A 20861-nucleotide genomic window follows, 5' to 3' on the forward strand; every position below is an offset into this window, starting at 1 on the left:
TTGATTACCAAGATCCAAGACCTATGGAAGTTGTTACTTGGGGCTTCAATAGTTTGTATGAAGGAAAATTTGCAAATACTTGGACTACCAACTATACTAGTCTTTGAGCTTCAAAAGAGCCAACATTGCACTAGTCTTTGATGGGCCACATGTACTATAAATTGTTGAGTTGCCTCATTTTTATAATTGGCCATCGTATTTAACATGGCAAGCTATGTATGTTTTAGATGGTTGGAGGCTTTATCTTGTTTTCTTTTTAGTGCTAGTTTTTATATGTGAGGCACCATGTTCCCCACCTTATCTATTCAGTGCCACCTCAAGTGTGGACTCCCTACTCCGTAACTAACCAAAGAGTGGAGAAGATTACCAAGACCCTAATGGACCCAGTCACGTGGGACTTGCCTTAGGCCCCTAGGCCCTTAGCTCACCATGCTTAAACTCCATTAATCGGCGGGTGCTCAATTTAGACAAGAGCTACCAACCCATACTAGGGATCGACTCAACGGTGGTGTCACCAGGCATTTAGAGTCTTCCCGTCTCCTCATGCGAGAAAATGCCACTTGACCTTCACTCTTTTCACTATTACTGAAGATGAACTCATAAACTTTAGTTTAACCAAACACAACCTTGTTTTGTAACAGGGAGGGGCTAGTCCTCTTTTCCCATGACCCCTCATTTGTATGGAATAGGAGCAAGGTTAAGGGGGCAGAGATGCACCATTGGTGCTAATAACTAACCCATAGTGTAAGGGGCGAGCACATTTGGGTAATGGGGGATTTGGAAATGTTAAGGATAGTGAGAGATGCTCCTCATATTCTTGTGTGGTCTCTCTCTCTCTCTCTCTCTCTCTCTCTGTGCTTGTGGCACGCTAAAAAATCTTCTTCTCTCTCTCTCCCCTACTTTTTTGTTTGTTTGTTTTTGTGTGTGTGTGTGTGTTTGTTTGTCTCTCTGTTGCTCGCTCTTTGCTGTCTCTTCTCTCTTTCCAATTCTTTAGGTACTCCATGAGAATGTTCGCACCTAGGTGTTGTGCCCTTAACCCCGCGTGTCTCAGAAAGTATTCTCTCCTGACTCATAACCCGTTCAAGCGATCTCAGAAAACCTGCAAACTATATACAATGAACCTGCAACCTGTACATTTCCACCTTTGAAATTGTAGTATGAAAATCTGCAAATCCTCAACAAAAAAACCTTCAAAATCTCGAAAACTGATTTGTGAAAGTTCAAAGTTGACATACACTGTGTCTGTGGGTTCATATGAAATTGTCTGTTGTGCTGTGGGACGCTGTCTGTTACGTAATGCCAATCCTATACTTCGCTTGCTTCCACTCCCGAAACAGCTTTCGATTGCTTCGAATGTCGCCGGCTGGTTGCCTGCTCGGGGAAGCCGCAGGAAATCTTTTGGTCTGACATGAGATGACGTTTTGTGCTTTGGGAACGCGAATCTGGTCTTGCGGTTTCGGCTTTCATCCTGGGCGTGCGGGGGCTGATTCTGCTTGCAGGGGCAGGAATAGTAAAGCAAAAGAAACATATGGGATACGGTGACAGAGAGGGCCGCAAAAGAAGCATATGGGATACGGTGACAGGAGGGCAAGGAAGCTGTAGAAGCTGACCCGCATCTGGAAAAGTACGAGAAGGGGATATATAGATATACATATATGCGCTGTTTGGAGGGTGATCAAAGAGCAGGAGGAAGAAGACTGAGGGAAGCAAGGAGAGGAAGTGAATATATACATATTGCGCGCTGTTTGGATTGTGACCAAAGAGCCGGAGGAAGGGAAGGAAGAGTGAGAGGAAGTGAATATATACATATTGCGCTGTTTGGATTGTGACCAAACAACAGGAGGAAGGGAAGGAAGAGTGAGGGAAGCAAGGTGAGGAAGGGGGCAGCTGCAGAGGTTGAGAGAGGGAGATAGGCGAAGGAGAAACTGCGAGAGTGGGAGCTTGGAAGCAGGAAGCTCGGAAAGATCGCAAATTGTTTGAGCGATAGAAGCTCGAGACAAGACGATGAGCTTTCAACACGCCTTTGCAGGCAACCCAATCATCCCCGGCAAGCGCGAGGGCCTCACCTCCGTCGACCTTGGCGAGGCAGAATCTGCGGGAGCTCTTCGTGTCATCCCCTTCCTCGACGGCAAGCCCCTGGTCGCTCCTCTTTCATCTCCTCACGGCCAGCTATGGCGCCTCGCCTGGCAGAGCTTTGGAACCTGCCACAACGCCCTCGTTGCTGCCCAGCAGTCGCTCGACGCATTTCTTGCCGAGCAATCGCTCAAGGACGCCAGGCCTTCTACCGATTTCAGCAATGTTATCCTCAACCATGATCGCCTTGTTCACCTGGGCGATAGAGATGGCATCACGTATTGTGCTCTGGATGTGTCGCTTGCTCTGATCACCTCTTCAGCAGCTGTCGAGAAAGCTGCCCAAGACGCAAGATGGATGCAGGGCATGTCGAAGGTGTGGGAACCGCCGTCTACAGACGTGAAAGTTGCCTTTGTCGATCTCCGGCTGCTGATGACTGGCACGGATTGGACTGATCAACCCGGTTTGGAGGAGCTTGCGATTGCGGGTCATGTGTGTGAGATCCCACGTAGGCCTTCCATGTATGGATTCTCTTTCAAGTAAGCGAACAATGAAAGGTTTATGCTCATTTGGAATTTTTGTGGAATGATCACCAAGCAGGCCAGAGCAATGTTGGATTGGCATAACCAGTCAAGGTTCTGTGGACGATGTGGGATGATTACAATTTCCAAAGAGGCAGGAAGACGCAGACAATGTACAAATGATGTTTGCAAGAAAAAGATCTACCCTCGATTAGATCCTGTATGCTATTTTGCATCTATCGTTCAAATTTTGCAATTCTTGACAATGGAAAGATCTGTTGCTTATTTTTGCCTTTCTGGTGTCATTCAGGTGGTGATAATGCTGGTAATTGACAAAGAGAAGGATTGCGCTTTGTTGGGACGTCAGTCTCGGTTTGTGCCACGCATGTGGAGCTGCCTCGCTGGTTTCATCGAGGTGTGTCCGCCTGTATCTTGCACTTCTTGCTTTGCATAACGTGATTACCTTTGCCTTTTGTGAATATCTCACGTTCTGGCATTGAGTTGTTTTCTTTTTTTCTCTCTGCGTGTTTGCAATATATGAAAGCCTGGGGAGAGTCTCGAGGAAGCCGTAAGGCGTGAGACGAGAGAAGAAGTCGGTATAGAAGTGGGTGAAATTGTATATCACAGTTCACAACCATGGCCAGGTACTTGTTTCTATATGATATTATCTCTACGCTTTGCGCCTTAGGAACTATGATTCTCCTTGTAATTGATTAGCAAGGGACGAATTGTGTAATCTGCATTTGACGAGGCCTTGACATCTGATTGTCATGGGAACTTCCCATCCTGTTGTGGTGCATGTGGTCTAATGAATATCGTAGGTACCGCTCTTCGGCAAGAATTAGGAGGCATAATCTGATAAATTTGTTTTGAATTAGAGGGCCGCTTATTATTGCATCGTGTTGTATGTTGCAGTTGGACCAAGTAATATGTCGTGCCAACTGATGGTGGGATTTTTTGCGTTTGCTACAACCTTTGATATTAGAGTTGACAAGAAGGAGCTAGAAGGTTATTATCATTTTACATGTTTTTTGTTGAGACTTCTGTAGTGAGTATGCAGGTATCCTGATGCCTGTGCATGCGCACTATAATGCTTTTTTAAGGTTTCTTTGGGCACTTCCCCTCATCCCCTTTTCTCTCTCTCTCTTTCTCCTCCCTTCCTCTCTCTGTGTTTGCTTTGTTACCTTCTTTTCTTAGCAGTAGTTTTCAAATTTGGAAGATTGACTCGTCTTATGAAGGTATATGCTTATCGGTTTAGTTTTCTGTGCAGAGGCTCAATGGCTCTCTCGGGAAGAGGTGAGAAAATCTTTGACCTTTAGTGAATACAAAAGCCAGCAGCAGATGTCTGCGTCCAAAGTTCATCAGATGTGTTCAGGTGAAGAGAGAAGACGGAGTCCTTCTATGGTTGATTCTGGGTACATTGCTCCAATGTTTGTACCTGGCCCATATGCAATTGCTCATCATTTGATCTCCTCGTGGGCGACAAAAGGCCCAGATGCATTACGGAGCAAAGTATGATCAGTGTAAATATACTTATTCAGGCATGCACTATATTCTTAAGCCCTCATTCATTTGAAGATATCATGTTAGCAATAAGGATTCCACAGATACCATTTATATCTGTTGCCGCATTATGGCACACAAAATGGCATCATCTTTGTGCAGTCTTTGCGCAGCCCTTTTGTGATTGACCAGTTTCAGATGGAATAAAAAAGTTTACGAATTTTCAGACAAAAGATTCTTTCTTCTTAGTGCTGCACATTAGTTTCTGATGATTTTAGTTAAAATTTCACTTCGGTTTGATTAGGCTTATTTATCTTTGTATGTGTGGCTCACAGAGATGTTTATTGCTGAATATAATTCAACTGGATGGTATGCACGCTTGACATGTTGAAAATTTTACTGGATTTTGAGGAATTAGGAGGGATAATGGTAAAGGAAGAACGGGAGTATGCATTAAAATCGTTCTATCAAAACAACGTGTGAAGTGCTGATGAATGATACAGTCCATCAAGCATGTGTTTGAGCTAGATTTGCGCCTCTTCATTGCCTAGATGGCCCATACTTTTCTTGCTGATAAAGATCTGTCTGCCTGCAACCCTGGCTGAGCTTGCCTGTTGCTTTTAAGTTAGAATCATAGTATATTTGTGAGTTGCTAACTATGAATACCAAAATGGTCAATTTGTTGTGTGCCAGTAATATATTCTCAAAATGCATCTGGCTTGCATGGATTGTTGTTGATAGTGTGAGTACAGATCACATAGCATCAAGTCAATGCTGTGCATGGTAAATTTAAATTTTGAAATCTTGTGAGCGTGATGATTGGATGTGTTTGTGTTTTTGAGCCCAAGATTGGGCAAAAATGTAATTAATGATTTGATATATCCATGTCAAATTAGTGGACATGCATGTGCCACCCTCCTCCCGTCTTTACTGTAAGCATCTTTCAATTTTTATTCATAACCATGCTAACTTCATGATATTCTCCCTTCTATTGAAGGATAGTTTATCTGTCCTAAAGTTAGCATGTTGGTCAAAGTGGGGCCCATGTCCTTCTATTCTGAAGTTCGATCTATTGTTTGATTTTTTACTCCAGCCTTGTCTCTCTCCCCCATGCACATGCTCATGAATCTTCCATTCTCATTTATCTTTGGCTGTGTGACTCTCTCTCTCTCTCTCTCTCTCTCTCTCTCTCTCTCTCTCTCCCCCCGCATGCGCGCTCCTCCCATTCTCCCTCCCCTTCCCCCCGTAAATATATGGATATGAACATACATGGCATTAACATAGAAAAAGTTGCTGCAATATCAGAAGAGCTAAAAGAGATAGACTTTCTTATTGCACCTGAAACTTGGGAACACTAGAGTCATGAGGTACCGAGGTTTCACAAATCATTCTATCTGGAATAGTAAAGATTATATAGGATGAATAGAATATGGAGGGATAGCTTGTTGCATGAGAGTGAACAAGTATCCATTGTCAAAGAAGAGCCTTTATGTGATAGAGTATTTAAGGCCCAAAACCACTCAGCACCACTATGGACTTAAGTAAACCTCGAGTGTGGAGACTTTGATCTCAACAGGCGCCTACATGACCCTAGAATGCCTAGTACAGCCGGGGAAATCCCTCAAGTATGCCTAACTCCCAATGTGATCCTAGAACCTTAAAAAAGGATCACTAAGGCCAACTTATAGAGCGTAGGCTGGCCCAAGAGCAAGAGTGTGAAGTCAAGTGAACCTTGATCTTGCCCGTACACATGACCACATGCATATTGTATGCAGCACTCAAAACTCTACCATAGGGTAAAATCCTAGAACCCTAGCTTGCGAAATCATTGTTTACACACCAAGAGCTCTGTCCAAATCTTGGAGACAACCAAGCTTGAGAGAAGTTCTACTTGAGCCTACAGTGAGAGACCTAATAAAGACCTAGAGAAGGAGCCTGTAGCACACTAAGGGCGATGGAAATCATATTGGAGACTTCAAAACCTAAGAGAGCGATACAGTCTAACCCAAAACTTGTGTAACCAACTGAAGTCTGGAAGACGCTTAGAAGCGTTCTGTTAGGACATTTGGGCAAAATGAGTGTCGATATGCTGTGGAGTTGTTGAACAAAATGAAAAAGATGGCCAACTTAAGTGCTCTGCGTATCATCTTAAGTTACGAGCTGGGGAGGAAATGCCACTATGACCAAAATTGTGCTGAGGAAAAAGCAAGGGGCTCTGCCGTTTCCCTTTTCTGTTGACATATTCTTGCAGGTAAGTTGGAAGCTAGCAGATGATTGCTCCTTATTGACTACTGCTTGAGTGGTAGAGGTTATGACTGTGCCTACGTGGATCAAAGATTTTATTGGCACTTATTGATTGGTTTCAATATCAGGACCAGCTGATTGCTCAATAAGAGATGATTGTGCATCTGCAAATATGTACTATCAATTCTCTTAAATTGGAAAGAACAATACTCATTCTGAGTAAGCATCTCTAGATGCTGTCCACGTTGACGAGATCCATTCTTCAGATACGTTTATATCAATGTGTTGGACTGTGTTAATGTAATTGTAATTGTACTCAGCTAAATAGTAGTTCTTCCAGGCATCTCTACGGCAATCATTCTATGATAGATTATCCTGCTGTCTTGTCATATAATGACACTTCTAATGCTTGTAACTGGCTGTCCCTTCTTTTGGGACTGTTTCTTGTAATATAAGCTTAAATGGGTTTCACTAAAAAAAGTAATTGTAGTTGTACTGAGCTATGCCAGAAATAGGAAAATGCACGATTGCTTCCTTATAAGAATGATTACAGTATTCATTAGTAGAAGATCATTCTAATCTTGAACTGTACCAAATGATTGCTTCTCAACTGGGTTTTGTGACCCTTGGCTCTGACATGCATTCTGTCTGAAAATTGACTTTATATTTGTCACAGAAGAGAGGTTGCTTGCTGTTGTCAATTCCCATGCAGCAGAAATACATAGATTGAGATCACACAGCGTCATGGCAGGAACCAACTCACTCTGTGTCCATGCATGCATAGAAAGTGTACTTCAGATCTAAAGAGAGAATGTTCAGATATACAGCCAGAAAAATATATGAAGAACGGAGTACAAAAACTGTGAACATGCTTACCAACAGGTTGATAGGACAAAATCTGTATATATTTTTCTCCACATAGATTGTGCATGAGGGTAGACACTGAACACATGATAGTGTTAATTTGCGGGTTGTGTGTGAATAAGCCAATGTAACTGGCTGCACATGTAAAAGACCTTTTTATTTTGAACTTGAAAGACTAAAAGTTTTTTTGCAGGGACTTATTAGGGAAATGATGAAATGCAATGTGGTTGTACCAGACCTCCAGAGCAAGGGTATCCAGTGTGTGGTCAAGTGAATGTTTTTGGGGTCAAGTCGTGAAGGGTTTTTTTATATTTTCCTGAGTCACTGTGGTCTTATATGTTATGGGAATTTGATGTGTTCTGGTGCCCATGTCAAGGGGCTTTTCATGTGTATATATGGGGGAGCATGCAAGCTTTAATGTGCATGCTAATGTGTGTGCGAATTGTGTGACTAAAGGTCCAAAATGTGCATTTAATGTGATTTGGGGGAAATGTCTCGAGAGTGGTAAAATGTCACTAGTGAGGTGGCAGATTAGGCTGAGGTGGCTGGACTGATTGAGAAGGCATCGTGCTCATACATGTAGCTACGTAATAGAAGAGGGAAGCTTTTGGTTGATAAGCGAGCATGGTACGTGGAGTCTGGGGCTTGCAGATAAAGGAGAAGAGGCAGGGGATAGCAAAAGGAGGAGTCTGTGAAGAGCGGACGAGCTGCACGAAGAGCTTGTGCGATGGCAGAAGGCTCCTAGAGTGAAGAGGAGAAAGCAGCGCAAGGATCACAGCGGTGTTGATTGAAGGGCTACACTGTAGGAGAGGGATTCCGTAGATGAAAGGGACTGTGAGCGTGTGCATAAGCGAAGGGTGAGCGCCTATGAGCAGTATGGGCTGGTACGGAATCTGAAGCGTGGGCTTTGTACGGTCTGCAGTACGAGATTGTATGGTGTAATTGCTGATTGGTACGGGCTGGTAGTACGGTGCCTCGATTGCAGGCTGAACGGGCACGTACGAGTTATTAAAGATGTCTTCTACGAGCTGTACGGAGGACGATCGTCATTAAATGCAGACTGTACGGATTACTGTGTGGTTGTACGGGCTTGCTGTCGTACGTATAATTGTACAGCTGCTTGTGCGGTGAATGTACTTACAGATTTATAGATGATGGTACCCGCGAGTTCCTCTTGTGAACGGCTTGTGAGCTTGGGGGTCTAGCTGGCCAATAAGCAGTGGGCTGTGGATCCGTGGCTTACCCCTCTTTTAAAGAGTCTAGGCGTGTTCTAGTCAGTTTGTGTGGGAGGTTGACTTGTTACTTGTGTGCTCTGGATACCCGCTCTGAAAGTCGGTGCATAAGCTCTACCTTGAGAGCTACCACATTACAGTACTGATCCCGGGGAAGTCCTGAAGATACAATTTTGTCTCTAGAGTTGGATTATGAAGAAGTGGATATGATTGTATGGGGTCAGCAGTAAAGTACTGAGTCATTTTGTGTTTGTCCGAGGACAGTCCTATGTTTCTTTTTTTTTTCACATCAACGTACAGCACAATGTCGCTGTGGTAAGACACCAAAACCAGCTCCATTTGCTGTGCCTTGGTTACTGGTACTTCCTGCTTACTAACACCATTCCTGTGGTCATCCTCCTTACTCCATAATATGCCTCTTCTACTGCAGTGTAGATCTGCCTCTTTGTGAGCTCATGGGAGAACAACAGACGGAACTGCTGAATGCCCCCCCTTTTTATAGGGCATGGTGCCCCATGATTTGGCTGGCCAGGTCCTACAGACCAGCTGACCTGGTCTGTTCTGCTGATCTGGCCTTGTCCTGTAGTGACCTGGTCTAGGGCCTATGTTTTTGAGCTATGGACGATCTCATAAAAGACTCTACACTGATGTATAGATGGTAGATACTTCTATAGGGACTTCTGGGAGATGATGAAAAGCAGTGTGGGTGCATCAGACACTCCAGAGCAATTGGTGTGGGATGACATACTTTTCATTGCCGTTCTGTGTCCTGTGTTTATCTTGCCATGAGTGATTTTCGATTTGTTGCAAGTTGTGTGTGCATCCATGTCATGGTCTGTGGGCTTCATGGACATGCGGTTATATGAGTCAAGCAATAAAGGCTCTGTTGGAAGGTTATGTGAAAGGGTGTGCTTTAAGTCTAAGGTTGGGGATTAATGACTTTGGTCTAAGGTTGAAAGGAGAGTGGTAGAGTGGCAAAAAAGGAAAGCATGACGTGGCTTGTATTAAGAAAAGCATGCATGCATGCTATGTAAGTGAGGAAAGGATATTTCTGGAGGGGAGCTGGCAGGTATCGGAGGATGGCGGCTTGCAGGAGGGGGGACTTCACGTGGAGCTGTGGGTGGCGTCGCTACTGCAGGCCAAAAGGTCCTTCAGAGGGGCACACAAATGAGGGGCGCGAGCTCAAAGGTGGCGGCTGGGGGCAGGTGGTTGCAAAGAAAGGATCGTGGTTGCTTGGAGGGAGGCTAGTAGTGGAGGAAGGAGAACCGTGCGCAGTGGAAGGTGGGAGATTTTGGAGGGCGTCTCAACTATGGAGGCATGTGCCTGTTGTGAGGTGAGGGTTGTAGACAAGCGGGTGAACGAGGAGTCCAAGTAATCAACTTTGGGAGCATCTCTCTAAGAGAGCTAGAGGAACATCACGATGCGGGTGCTCGGTGAGCAGCAGAGAGGCTTTGTTCATTGTGTGAAGGAGATAGGCTGATGGGGGTGTGCACAGTGAGAGCACGCGTTGGAGACGGTGTATGCTCCGTGGTGAGCAGGAGAGGCACAGGAGGAGGTGAGCTCAGAGAGTCCGGGAGAGTAGGAGGTGGCGTCACTAGTGGAGACGGGGAGGTCTTTCGGAGGGGCGATCATTTGGGAGAAGGTTTGGTTGGAGAAGTGGACAAGGTTTGATAACCGGAATTGCTGTTGATGCCTCTCCTCGATTTTTTGTTTTGATTTTTGTTTTGAATAACCACAGCAGCTCTAAAAAGGTAAGAGACTAGGATAATCTCGTTCCTAAGAGTCGTGGAGGCTCTTCAATCCGATGAAGTGAGTGGGAGATCTGAAGTGCAGGTTTTGGTCAAGCTTGATTACTTGCTCCAACGTAGATTCAAGGAGAATCGTGGTGATTATACTAAGCTGATCTAAAGAAAGCAGGGAAGCTCTACATAATTCGGCAAAAAGAAGAGCACGACTGTTGATGATTTTGTGGAGATCTTTGCATATGATCTTAGGATACCTTAGTGGCTTGAGAAAGCTTAGTAGTGATCATGTGGTCTTGGAGGTTTGTGTTGAGCTTCAAGGCCAAGCTCCTGGTAATTCTTTTTGTAGAAGGATAGTGCATGCATGTACACAGGAGCCATGAGGGCCGTGGGTGTCACTACTATATAAGGTGGGTATAGAGTGAGCAGGAAAATAGCTATGAGGTAGCTATTATAGCTTGAAGGCAGAGATGAGCAAGAATGGCGTGTTGCATCATTTCTAGTGTTTGTTGATGAAGTGGGGGAAGATATAATAAAATTTCTAACTGTGGCCATCTTGTGGATTGACATCTTGAAGAGTTATGAAGTAAGTCCTCGTGTGGGTTGTGGGTTGGATGCATTTTGAAGCTGATTGCTCTCTGAGTTGTTGAGGGAAGAAGTCCACTTGTCTTGAGCAGTGTAATCCACTGGGTTGTTTAGGTCATTTGGCTATCAAAGGAAGTGTGGCCAGAGTGTGAGTTGTATCAGAAGGTGTGTAGAGAGAAGGATGTTGAATGAATGCCTTTTACCTTGTGATTGTGCTATTCAGTTGTTTTAAATGTGGATGAGGGTGGCTGTGAAGGCACATTAGGCTCTACTGCTTTTGTCCATCCATCGTGGATGCTGCTGTTGGCCGACCTGTTGTTAGGCGGTAGCTGTTGCTTCTTGTGCTGGCCTTTGCAAAACCCATTGGCCCTGCATGTGGGCTCATGACTAGGTTGTTTCTAGCCCAACAACCAGCCCTAAAATAGGCCATACGTTCAGTTAACCAGGGTGGTCCATGTGGTTGCCCTAAAACTAGAACATGTACTTGTTGCCCATATGGCAGCCAGTTTGCTGCCCCCATGGCAACCCTAATTCTGCCCCCTTTCTGCATATCAACTTCCCCACTGTCCTCCTCATATGGGGCTCACACATGAGGATGTGACTCCATAATCCTAACGCCCCCTGACCATTGTGGGCCAACATCCACCAGTCATCACAAATGCTCCATCAGTCCCATGGAGAAGCTCTTAGGAACAAGTTGAAGGCATCCTCGATCTCTAGTCCATGACTACGCAGCTCCTGCTCTTCCAGGTGTGGCTTTGTATGAACAAAACATCCTGGTACATAGATTCTATCCGTGCAGTACTGACCACATATCTACAGGGATTCGAACCCTTAACCTTTGGTCTTTTATCCAAAGACCATTGTTCTACTATTTCAACTAGTCTCCTGTACCAATTCCTGACCATGAACATGCTCGTATCTTTATGCACTTTAGGTACCATCAATAGGTTCAACCACGAAGAAACCATCTCGTCTATTCGCAAATGTCAAGGCTATCATCTATCTGACAGATGACCATCCACCCCCTCAAAAACTGAGGATAGCCTGGTTCTCACAAAGCACCTTGTGTTGTCTCTATTTTACCCAAGTGTAGGTTCCGAGGGTGTTGGTCACCTACAGTCATGTCGTTGCTCATTGTAGCATAGGTGTTCACAAGTGTAGCATAGGTCCTCGGGTCATGCTCTGGTGAGAGGTGTAGGCTAAAGCGTGGAAAGCAGATCTCATGCACGCGTGAATGAGAAACAGGGATTGATTCTAATGATTAATGGAGGCTTTCGCCTCCACGGGAGTTCAAGGGTTTAGAAGGGGATTTCAGGGTTAGAAAGAGGGACGGGGTTGAGAGAGTTAACTAGGAGATCCAGGGTTCAGAGGGGGTTGCAGGGTTTAGGAGGAGTCCAAGGTTTAGGAGTGGAGAGCTAGTCTCCTTTGCAAATTCGAGGGGTAAGGGTTGAGGAGGACGGACACGAAAGGAGGAGGAAGAGAGGAGAGAGTGGAGGAGGGAGGGAGGAGGAGGAGAAAGGAGAAAGAAGGAGGAAGGAGAAGAGATGGGAGGAGGAGGAGGAAGGAGGAGGAGGGAGTACAAGGGTAGAGAGTGCAATGGTAAGGGCATGCTAGAACATGATAGTGTAAGAGAGCATGGACGCAATGCAGATCGATCCCATGAACACAATAGTGAGCTTGAACACTAAACCCCAAAGAGTGGGAGCTTCATTCCATTGAGAGATATTTATACATGTTGGTCTCTACACAATCCGTAGGTACCTCCGTGGTGGGACCTCTTTTGTAAAAGACCTTTTGGACAGGAGTCCCTCCACTTTTGGGGGGGACCTTTTGGGTCTCTACACAAAGTGGAGGGACCTCAGAAAGTGTAGTCTTTTAGTCTTTCTCTCTCTAGTTCTTGATTTTGCAAGTATGATTGGATCTTTTTTAGAGAGGATTTTGGCTATCCTCGTCCTTTAAGATTTATCATACTACCTTTGAAGCTCAAGATATTACAAGCGGAGCTTTGCCGCCGCTACTCTACACACACAATGCTCTCATAGTTGTTGTCCTAGAGTGCACTTCTGGCCCTTGTTGCCACAGGGTTAATAGCTCCCCTGGACCGATTTGATTACTTGTCCTTGGGTTATGGTTGGGTCTGCATACGATGTTGTGATGCGGTTGTCATTACCCAATGTTGTGATGCGGTTGTCTTTACCCAATGAGTATGGTAAAGATGGCGGCAGTGATAAATGGAGCGAGCTTCTTGTCGATTTTTTCCTTGTAATCCATGAGTACTGTACATGAGCCAAGAAGATCACACGAGGTTGGGTCAACTTCTTCCAAAAGTGAGGAAAATCATTCAGGCCAGGGAGGATGAGTGGTAGAAGAAGCCCTATAAATGGACATGCAAGGTATGGATGCAACGCCATGTACATTCGAAGAGGTTCCATTGCCATTTTAAGAAGCCAGTGTCATCCATTTCTTCAAACAAACAGACATAACGCCCTTGAAGAGATATGGCCCTTTGAAAGAGGCGACTTGTTGTTTGAGCATCTATCTGTTGAAGCTGAGGTTGGGCAAATGGTTGTCAATGGTGAGGGACACTTCCAGTTTGACTGCTAAGGCTTCACTGTATCTTGCACTTTCCTTGAGTGTTTTGTCATAACTGCTTTGCATAATTGATGCATGTCTGTCCAAGGCTCTGATGAGTGTTTCTTGGCTTGTCCATTTGATTTTAGAGTTTCTATTGATTAATGGCCAACTGCGAGGAGCATCTGCATTATCTGGATCATGATGATTGGCATCCTACTAGTAGCAACGGGACACCCCATCAAATGTGGGATGCATGCGAAAGGAAGATGGAGCCTACATGTATTCAAGGAGGCACTTTTCATTAAGCAGCTTTGGTCTACACCAAGCAGGATGTGGCTCCAATTTCATGCTGATGTTTGGAGTGATTTGTGCTTGGCGGATACTCATTGAAATTCCCGAGAGGTCCCATCCTCCTCTTGATTACATGTTTGGGTATTGCATCCAAAAACCACCAATGGGATTACCATGCATGGGAATCTTATCTGTATCTTGTTGCAACTCCCTTGTGGGTGTGCGAATTGGATTATCCAATTCTTAAAGCTCATTGATGGAATCATTAATGGTGTCTTCCATTGAAAACTCAAGGGAGATTGGAGGAACATGTGGTCTTGGGGGAGAGAAAGAGGTTATTAGGGGAAAGCTTGAGGTCGAAGCAAGTAGTGAATTTGAGAAGTTAGAAGTAGGGATGTTGGTAGAAAGTGGAGGGAGAGCAGGACAAATTGATTTAGCAACTTGATAATCCTCAAGGGATGGATTGTCAAGTGTTGGAAAAAAGTTAGGTGTAATTGGATGATAGGAGTTAGATTCTTGGATTAGGCGATAGTGTTGAGAGGCATGGGCAAAGGGCATGGCAAGGAATATGGATTAGAGTGGATTTTTGGAAAGGTATGGAGGATAGTACTGAAGTTAAGTAGGGATGTGAGTAGATCAAAATAAAGAGTGGCAAGATAGGGGAGATTAGATTAAAGGTAGACCACATATTCCTCTTGTAGATCCTTGTCGCTCTGGTAGGCATTGACAGCTTTAATTTTGGATTTTTCTGGGAGTTGTATCCCATGGATTATAGGAGTTAGATTCTTGGATTAGGCAATAGTGTTGAGAGGCATGGTAAGGAATATGGATTAGCGTGGATTTCTGGAAAGGTATGCAGGATAGTACTAGAGTTAGGTAGGGATGTGAGTAGATCAGAATAGAGAGTGGCAAGATAGGGGAGATTAGATTGAAGGTAGACCACATATTCCTCTTGCAGATCCTTGTCGCTTCTGGTAGGCATTAACAGCTTTAATTTTGGATTTTTCTGGGAGTTGTATCCCATGGAAGTTGCTGGTGATTATTGTAGTAAAGGTAGGAGTCCGGCTACTACCTAAAGAGGGGGGCTTCCCTTCAAGCATTCATATAGTAGTATTGCATCGGCCTTCAATCGTATGAGATTTGCATGCACTAAGAGACAAAACACATTCCTCTCATCTTCATCCATGTGTTGGCATAGATCTCGGAGATTCTTTGTGCTTACTGGTGGTCTGGTCCAATCAAGACTAGATACTGCATGTAACATTTTGATTTGCAAGTGTTTTCAGAGTATGTGTATTCTTCCTTCAAGGTGATCCTTTTGTTGGAGGACTGCAACAAGATCTTGGTATAATGTAGTGATGTCTTGTATCAAAAGATCTTGTGCTGACCGCTCTGCATCATCATCGGCTTGACCCAGTAGTTGAATTTCCAACTTGGAAATTATTGGTTTTTGATTTTGTCACTCCATGCACTTATCTTTATACTTATCCAATGTAAAGGTGTATGCAAGCTTTAGAATATTGAATTGTTGAGCTTCTTTTGGATGCCTTGGAAATTGATCATTAAGCACGCGAAGTTGGAGTATCTCTTGTTCTTGAGTGTCCAGTTCTGCTTTGGTGTGCACAAGTATCTCCCTTGATGCCATGCCTTCCTTCTCTAGTGCTTGAATTTGACGTTCACCCTCTTTGAGGCTATTTTGCAACTCATTGTTTGTGTCTAATTTGGCATGGAGCTGATCCTCTTTAGGTAGTAATCTTTCATTTAATTGCATCAATTCCTTCTTGATATCATCACAAGCGGCTTGCATATGGGAGAGTGATAACTCTACCTTTTCCTTTTGGTTCAAGGCCTCAGATAGCTGTAGGTGTTTAACTTAGAGAGAAACCGTGGCTTGTAGGGCATCCTTTCTACTTTCTGCTAGAGCATTGTGTGCAAGGAGTTGTTGCTGCATTTGTTCTGCCATGCTTTCCTTGAGCTTCATAATTTCAGTCTCGGCACTTTGCAACTTGGATTGGAGTGATGGGAGCATCTGTCTTTCCATTTCTCTTTCCTGCTCATCTGACACCATGGTAGCAAATAATTGAGACCATTGTTGTAATTGTTGGCTATGATGTTGTATGATCTGAAATGTGCTATGGCCTTGCTTGTATTGGACATAGAGTTGATTCCCATGTGCCCATGTGGAATTTTGATATATGTCTTGAACAGTAGTCTGTTGTATGGTACCACTACAGACATTTGGGGGTTGTAACTCTAGAGTCATGGAGTCATCAACATTGGTTACTTGTGATTCCTGGAGAGGTATGCTATTTGGCTCTCTTGCAAAGTCATTATGTGATGGTATCCTCTTGTATTTCCATGCTCAAGTCCTTCTGTTGTGGGAGCAAGACTGAACTGAGTTGTAGTATTCTTTGGCAGAGTTCCACATGTCATTCTCTGGAGTCTGTTTGGATTATTGCCCTTCCATGCTATCCTCATTGAGAGTAGGTGGAGGGTCTAATTTCCATTCTGGTGATAATATCAATGCTTTAAAGTCCTCTATACCTTGTGTTGAGAGGGGTGTAGAGTCATCCTCTTGCTCTATTGCAAACCCAATTATTATGGCCAATAGATGGGCAATGTAGCTTTTGCCATTATGGGTAGTGGATACATAATTGGTTAGCAGCAAGGATATGTATTGAGCCCAATCTTGTAGTTTTGCTCTACCAAGGAGTGTAAGAGTTTTTACTGACATATAGTTTTTTCTCACTCGTGAATGATTCAAAATGTCAGCCAAAAACTTAGCTGTCTCTTTGCATAAGGGGTCCAGAATCATATCATGGCGTATTCCCCCACTCTGTGACTTTGTGTTAGGTGGGAATAAATCCTAAATTTCAGAGAATCTTGCATCCAAATGTTCTTTGGATATTCTTCTTGTGCATCTGGAAATGAGAAAGACTCCTGCATAGTGGATCTACTGAGGTACTATCTGTAAGGTCTTTTCTTTATATGTTACTATTCCATACTTATCTTTCTCCAACTCTCTGCTTTTATATGATGTTATGAATTGACAAATGTATTCTGTCATAGCAGGTGTTGGTGAGAAGGATTTTAGCTTGTCAAAAAGACTACCTAGTCCCTTTGACTACAAGAAGTTGTAAGCATTGGGTGACATGGCGAACGTTGAGACTCGTGGCCATAAAAGCTGTATTGTTCCATCTATTGCTAGATCTTTGTTGGTCTGATCCTCAAGATGTTCTGCACCTACATTTTGCATAGTTAATTGCTCTGGCTCAATTTCTCCTACCTCTAGTATCCCTTGGTTCTGTGGCATTTCTTCTTGGCATGTTGCATTTATTTGTTCATCTCAGTATCACTCTCCAAAACCACTAGCCGTGGTCATTTTGGTGCTGACCTCTAGGTAGGTGATTATGTGATGGAGAGGAGGTCTTATCGAAGAGCAACAAAGAAAGGGAGAACACCGAAATTGTGGGTGCTAACTCACCCAAATCAAGGTAAGCTCTTATTATGTATGTATGGTACAAAGGGGTATAGACTGGGCCATTGGCCTTTACCCCAACAACCTCCCACTTAAAGGCCAATGCGCCTTTAAGGGAGAAGATGGGCATCCTAATGTCATCCGACACCCATCAATACTGTGTAATGTGCAAACCGCTCTGAGGAAAGACTCTTTGTAAGAAGATCTGCAGGGTTCTCATCTGTGTGAACCTTGACAAGCTGGATGCACTTGTTCTCAATCACCTCTCTGATGAAGTGATACTTCACATCAATATGCTTTGTCTTCGCATGGAAGACAGGATTCCGTGCCAACTGGATGGCACTTTGACTATCACAGTGCAAAACTGGAACCTCTCCTGCAATGCTCAAGTCTCCCGCTAGACGAGTAAGCCATATAGCTTCCTTGCATGCCTCAATGGCTGCAACATACTCTGCCTCAGTGGTAGACAAAGCCGTACATGGCTGCAAACAAGAGACCCATGAAACTGCACCTCCAGTGAATGAGAAAACATATCCTGTAGTAGACCTCCTAGCATCTACATTCCCTGCAAAATCAGCATCTGCATATCCAACAACAGATGTGTCCTTCCTCTCAAAGAAAATGCACATGTTCTTTGTACCATTTAAGTATCTCATGATACCTTTCACTACCTCCCAATGCTTCTTGCCAGGATTTGCCATATACCTGCTAACCGCTTCCACTGGAAAAGCAATATTTGGATGTGTAGCAACCATGGCATACATCAAGCTTCCTACTGTGGTGCATAAGGTATCTTTGCCATTTCAGCCTGCTCCTCATCTGACTTAGGGCTGTCCGCTTGACTGAGTTTCACATATGGAGGCAACGGAGTACTTATAGACTTTCCCCTCTCCATATTGAAATGCTCAAGTACCATGCTAATGTACTCTTTCTGTGACAAATGAAGGAGTTTCTTATTACTATCTCGAATAATCCTCATGCCAAGTATGTGACTGGCATCACCCAAATCCTTCATGTCAAAGGTCTCGTGTAACCTTTTCTTCAAGGCATCCACATCCAAAGTAGATTTCCTAGCAATAAGCATGTCATCAACATATAAAATCAATATAAGAAGGCTGCCATCTGATGCCTTCTTTGTGTAGAGGCAATGATCTGTCTCACTCCGTGTGTACCCTTGGGATCGTATAAATGCATCAAACTTATGGTACCACTCCCTAGGGGCCTGCTTCAACCCATAAAGACTTTTCTGAAGCTTGCATACCATCCGTTCTTCGCCCTGCATAACAAACCCCTGTGGCTGCTGCATATAGATGTTCTCATGAAGATCTCCATGTAGAAAAGCTGTTTTTACATCCATGTGGACAAGCTTCATGTCCTCTCTGGCAACCAATGCAAGCACTATACGAAGGGTAGTCATCTTCACCATTGGGGAAAATATCTCATCAAAGTCAATATCCTTCTCCTGCTTAAAACCCTTGGCTACCAACCTTGCCTAATACTTAGGCAATGCATCTGCTGGAGACATCTTCAGCTTGTAAACCCATTTGCATGGCAATGCATGCTTTCCTTTGGGCAAATAAACCAAATCCCAAGTAGCATTCTTCATCAAAGAATCCATCTCTGACTGCATAGCCTTCTCCCACTTATGCCTAGACATAGCATCCTCAAAGCATGAAGGCTCACCACAATCTGTCAACATGACATAATATAGAGATGGAGCATATCTCTGTGGAGGTCGTGAGACTCTAGTGGAACGTCTCAACACTTGCTCACCATGAGCACCTTGCTGTCCTAACTGATTTTCCTGCATAACCTGAGGTTGTCCACCTAGATGTGGCACTCCCACCTCACGATCTATGGGCTGTCCATGCCTTGCATCATGTGGAACAAGTTGTGCATGCCTCTCATCATATGGTGGTTGTCCATCTTCTTGAAACACCACTCTGCGTATTTCAACAGTCTTTTCTAGCTTCTTGTGCATCTTGTCCTCATTAAAGATAACATCGTGGCTACGTACTATCTTCCTGGCCTCTAGATCCCACAATCGGTATCCCATCTCGCCTGAATCACCATATCTAAGAAAAATGCACTTCCTTGACTTTGGATCAAGCTTGCTGTGTTTTTCCTTAGCGATATGAACATAAGCTTCATAGCCAAATACACGAAGATGCCCATAAGATGGTGGCTTGCCTGACCAAACCTCTTCTGGCACTTTCCCATTTAGTGCCTTGCTAGGCGATCTATTGATAAGATGTACTGCTGTCTTGATAGACTCGGCCCAAAAGCCATGAGGTAGACCGGCATTAGAAAGCATGCTTATATTCCTTTCTTGAATAGTTCTATTCATTTTCTCAGCAACCCCATTTTGAGAAGGATTCTTAGGAGTAGTCAACTCTCGCTTGATGCCACGTAGCTCACAAAAATTCTTAAATGCATGAGGTATACTCTCCTCCATTATCAGTGCGCAAGCATTTGAGCTTCTTGCCCGACTGATTTTCAGTAAATGCTAAGAACTTTTAAAATGCATCAAAGACATCACTCTTCTTCTGAAGAGGATAGACCGACACTTTCTGTGTAGCATCATCAATGAAAGTAGCAAAGTAAGAAGCACCACCCAATGAGAGTAGGCATAGGTCCACACACATCACCGACTGATTTTCAGCAAATGCTAAGAACTTTTAAAATGCATCAAAGACATCACTCTTCCTCCAAAGAGGATAGACCCACACTTTCCGTGTAGCGTCATCAATGAAAGTAGCAAAGTAAGAAGCACCACCCAATGAGACAGTAGGCATAGGTCTACACACATCACTATGAACCAACTCTAATGGTTCAAGCCTCTTCTTGCCCAAAGATTCTTTATGTGAAGACCATGTTTGCTTCCCATACATGCAATGCTCACACATGCTAAAATCTAAAAAATTAAACACGGGAACATACTGCAAACTAGAAAGTATCTTTATTCTTGTCATGCTTATGTGTCCCAATCGCCGATGCCACAAAGAGATGGATGGCTGCTCGGTTACATTGATTACATTACCTCTTATGCCTGACACATGCATTGAGTACAACGTTCCATGCTTTGAACCTCTAGCCATCACAAGTGAACCTTTGCTAATTTTCCATATATTGTTGCCAAAAAACACATGATAGCCATCATCATCAAGCTGTCCCGTACTTATCAAGCTCTTTTTCAAATTTGGAACATGCCTAATATTCTTGATTACAAATATAGAACCATTAGGAAGAGACAAGTGGATATCTCCCACTCCAATAATGTCACATGGATAATCATTTCCAAGTCTCACAGTTCCTTTCCTTCTTGCATCATAAATGGTAAACCACTCCCTATGTGGAGTGACATGGAAAGATGCTCCTGAGTCTAGTATCCAATTCTGTGTGACAATGCATCATCACTAGTCACAAGAAAAGCATGCTCAAACATAGAGGCATAAAGAATGTCACCCTCATCACTATTGTGACTTATGGCATTCACTTCCTCTATATTGACCGTGGATTTCTCTTCCTTCTTGGGCTGCACATTAGCTTTGCCTTTGCCTTTATCGTTCTTCCATTTGTAGCAATCCTTTTTGAAGTGGCCTTTCTTTCCATAATAGAAGCAATCCAAATCCTTTTTGGCATGGGATTTTCCTCTAGATTTGCTTCTAGACTTGCTTGTATTTCTGTCGTGGTATTTTCCCCTAGAATATGACCTCCCTCTCATATTGAGAGCGCTTGAACTTTTAGTTCC

The 20861-nt window shown here is 43.8% G+C and overlaps 1 protein-coding gene across 1 annotated transcript; it reads left to right on the forward strand.

Moving 5' to 3' along the window:
• Positions 1 to 900: 900 nt before the first annotated feature.
• Positions 901 to 4318, forward strand: LOC147885533 (nudix hydrolase 19, chloroplastic-like). The gene is made up of 6 exons (XM_087396848.1): positions 901 to 2565; positions 2674 to 2814; positions 2905 to 3009; positions 3139 to 3238; positions 3510 to 3602; positions 3865 to 4318. The coding sequence occupies exons 1-6, from the start codon at positions 2005 to 2007 to the stop codon at positions 4110 to 4112; spliced, it is 1248 nt and encodes a 415-aa protein (XP_087252974.1). The 5' UTR covers positions 901 to 2004; the 3' UTR covers positions 4113 to 4318.
• Positions 4319 to 20861: the final 16543 nt, after the last annotated feature.

Source organism: Dipteris shenzhenensis, chromosome 25 (assembly GCF_047967505.1).
Source record: "Dipteris shenzhenensis isolate YYH24624 ecotype China chromosome 25, Dip_SZ_1.0, whole genome shotgun sequence".
Lineage (NCBI taxonomy): Eukaryota > Viridiplantae > Streptophyta > Polypodiopsida > Gleicheniales > Dipteridaceae > Dipteris > Dipteris shenzhenensis.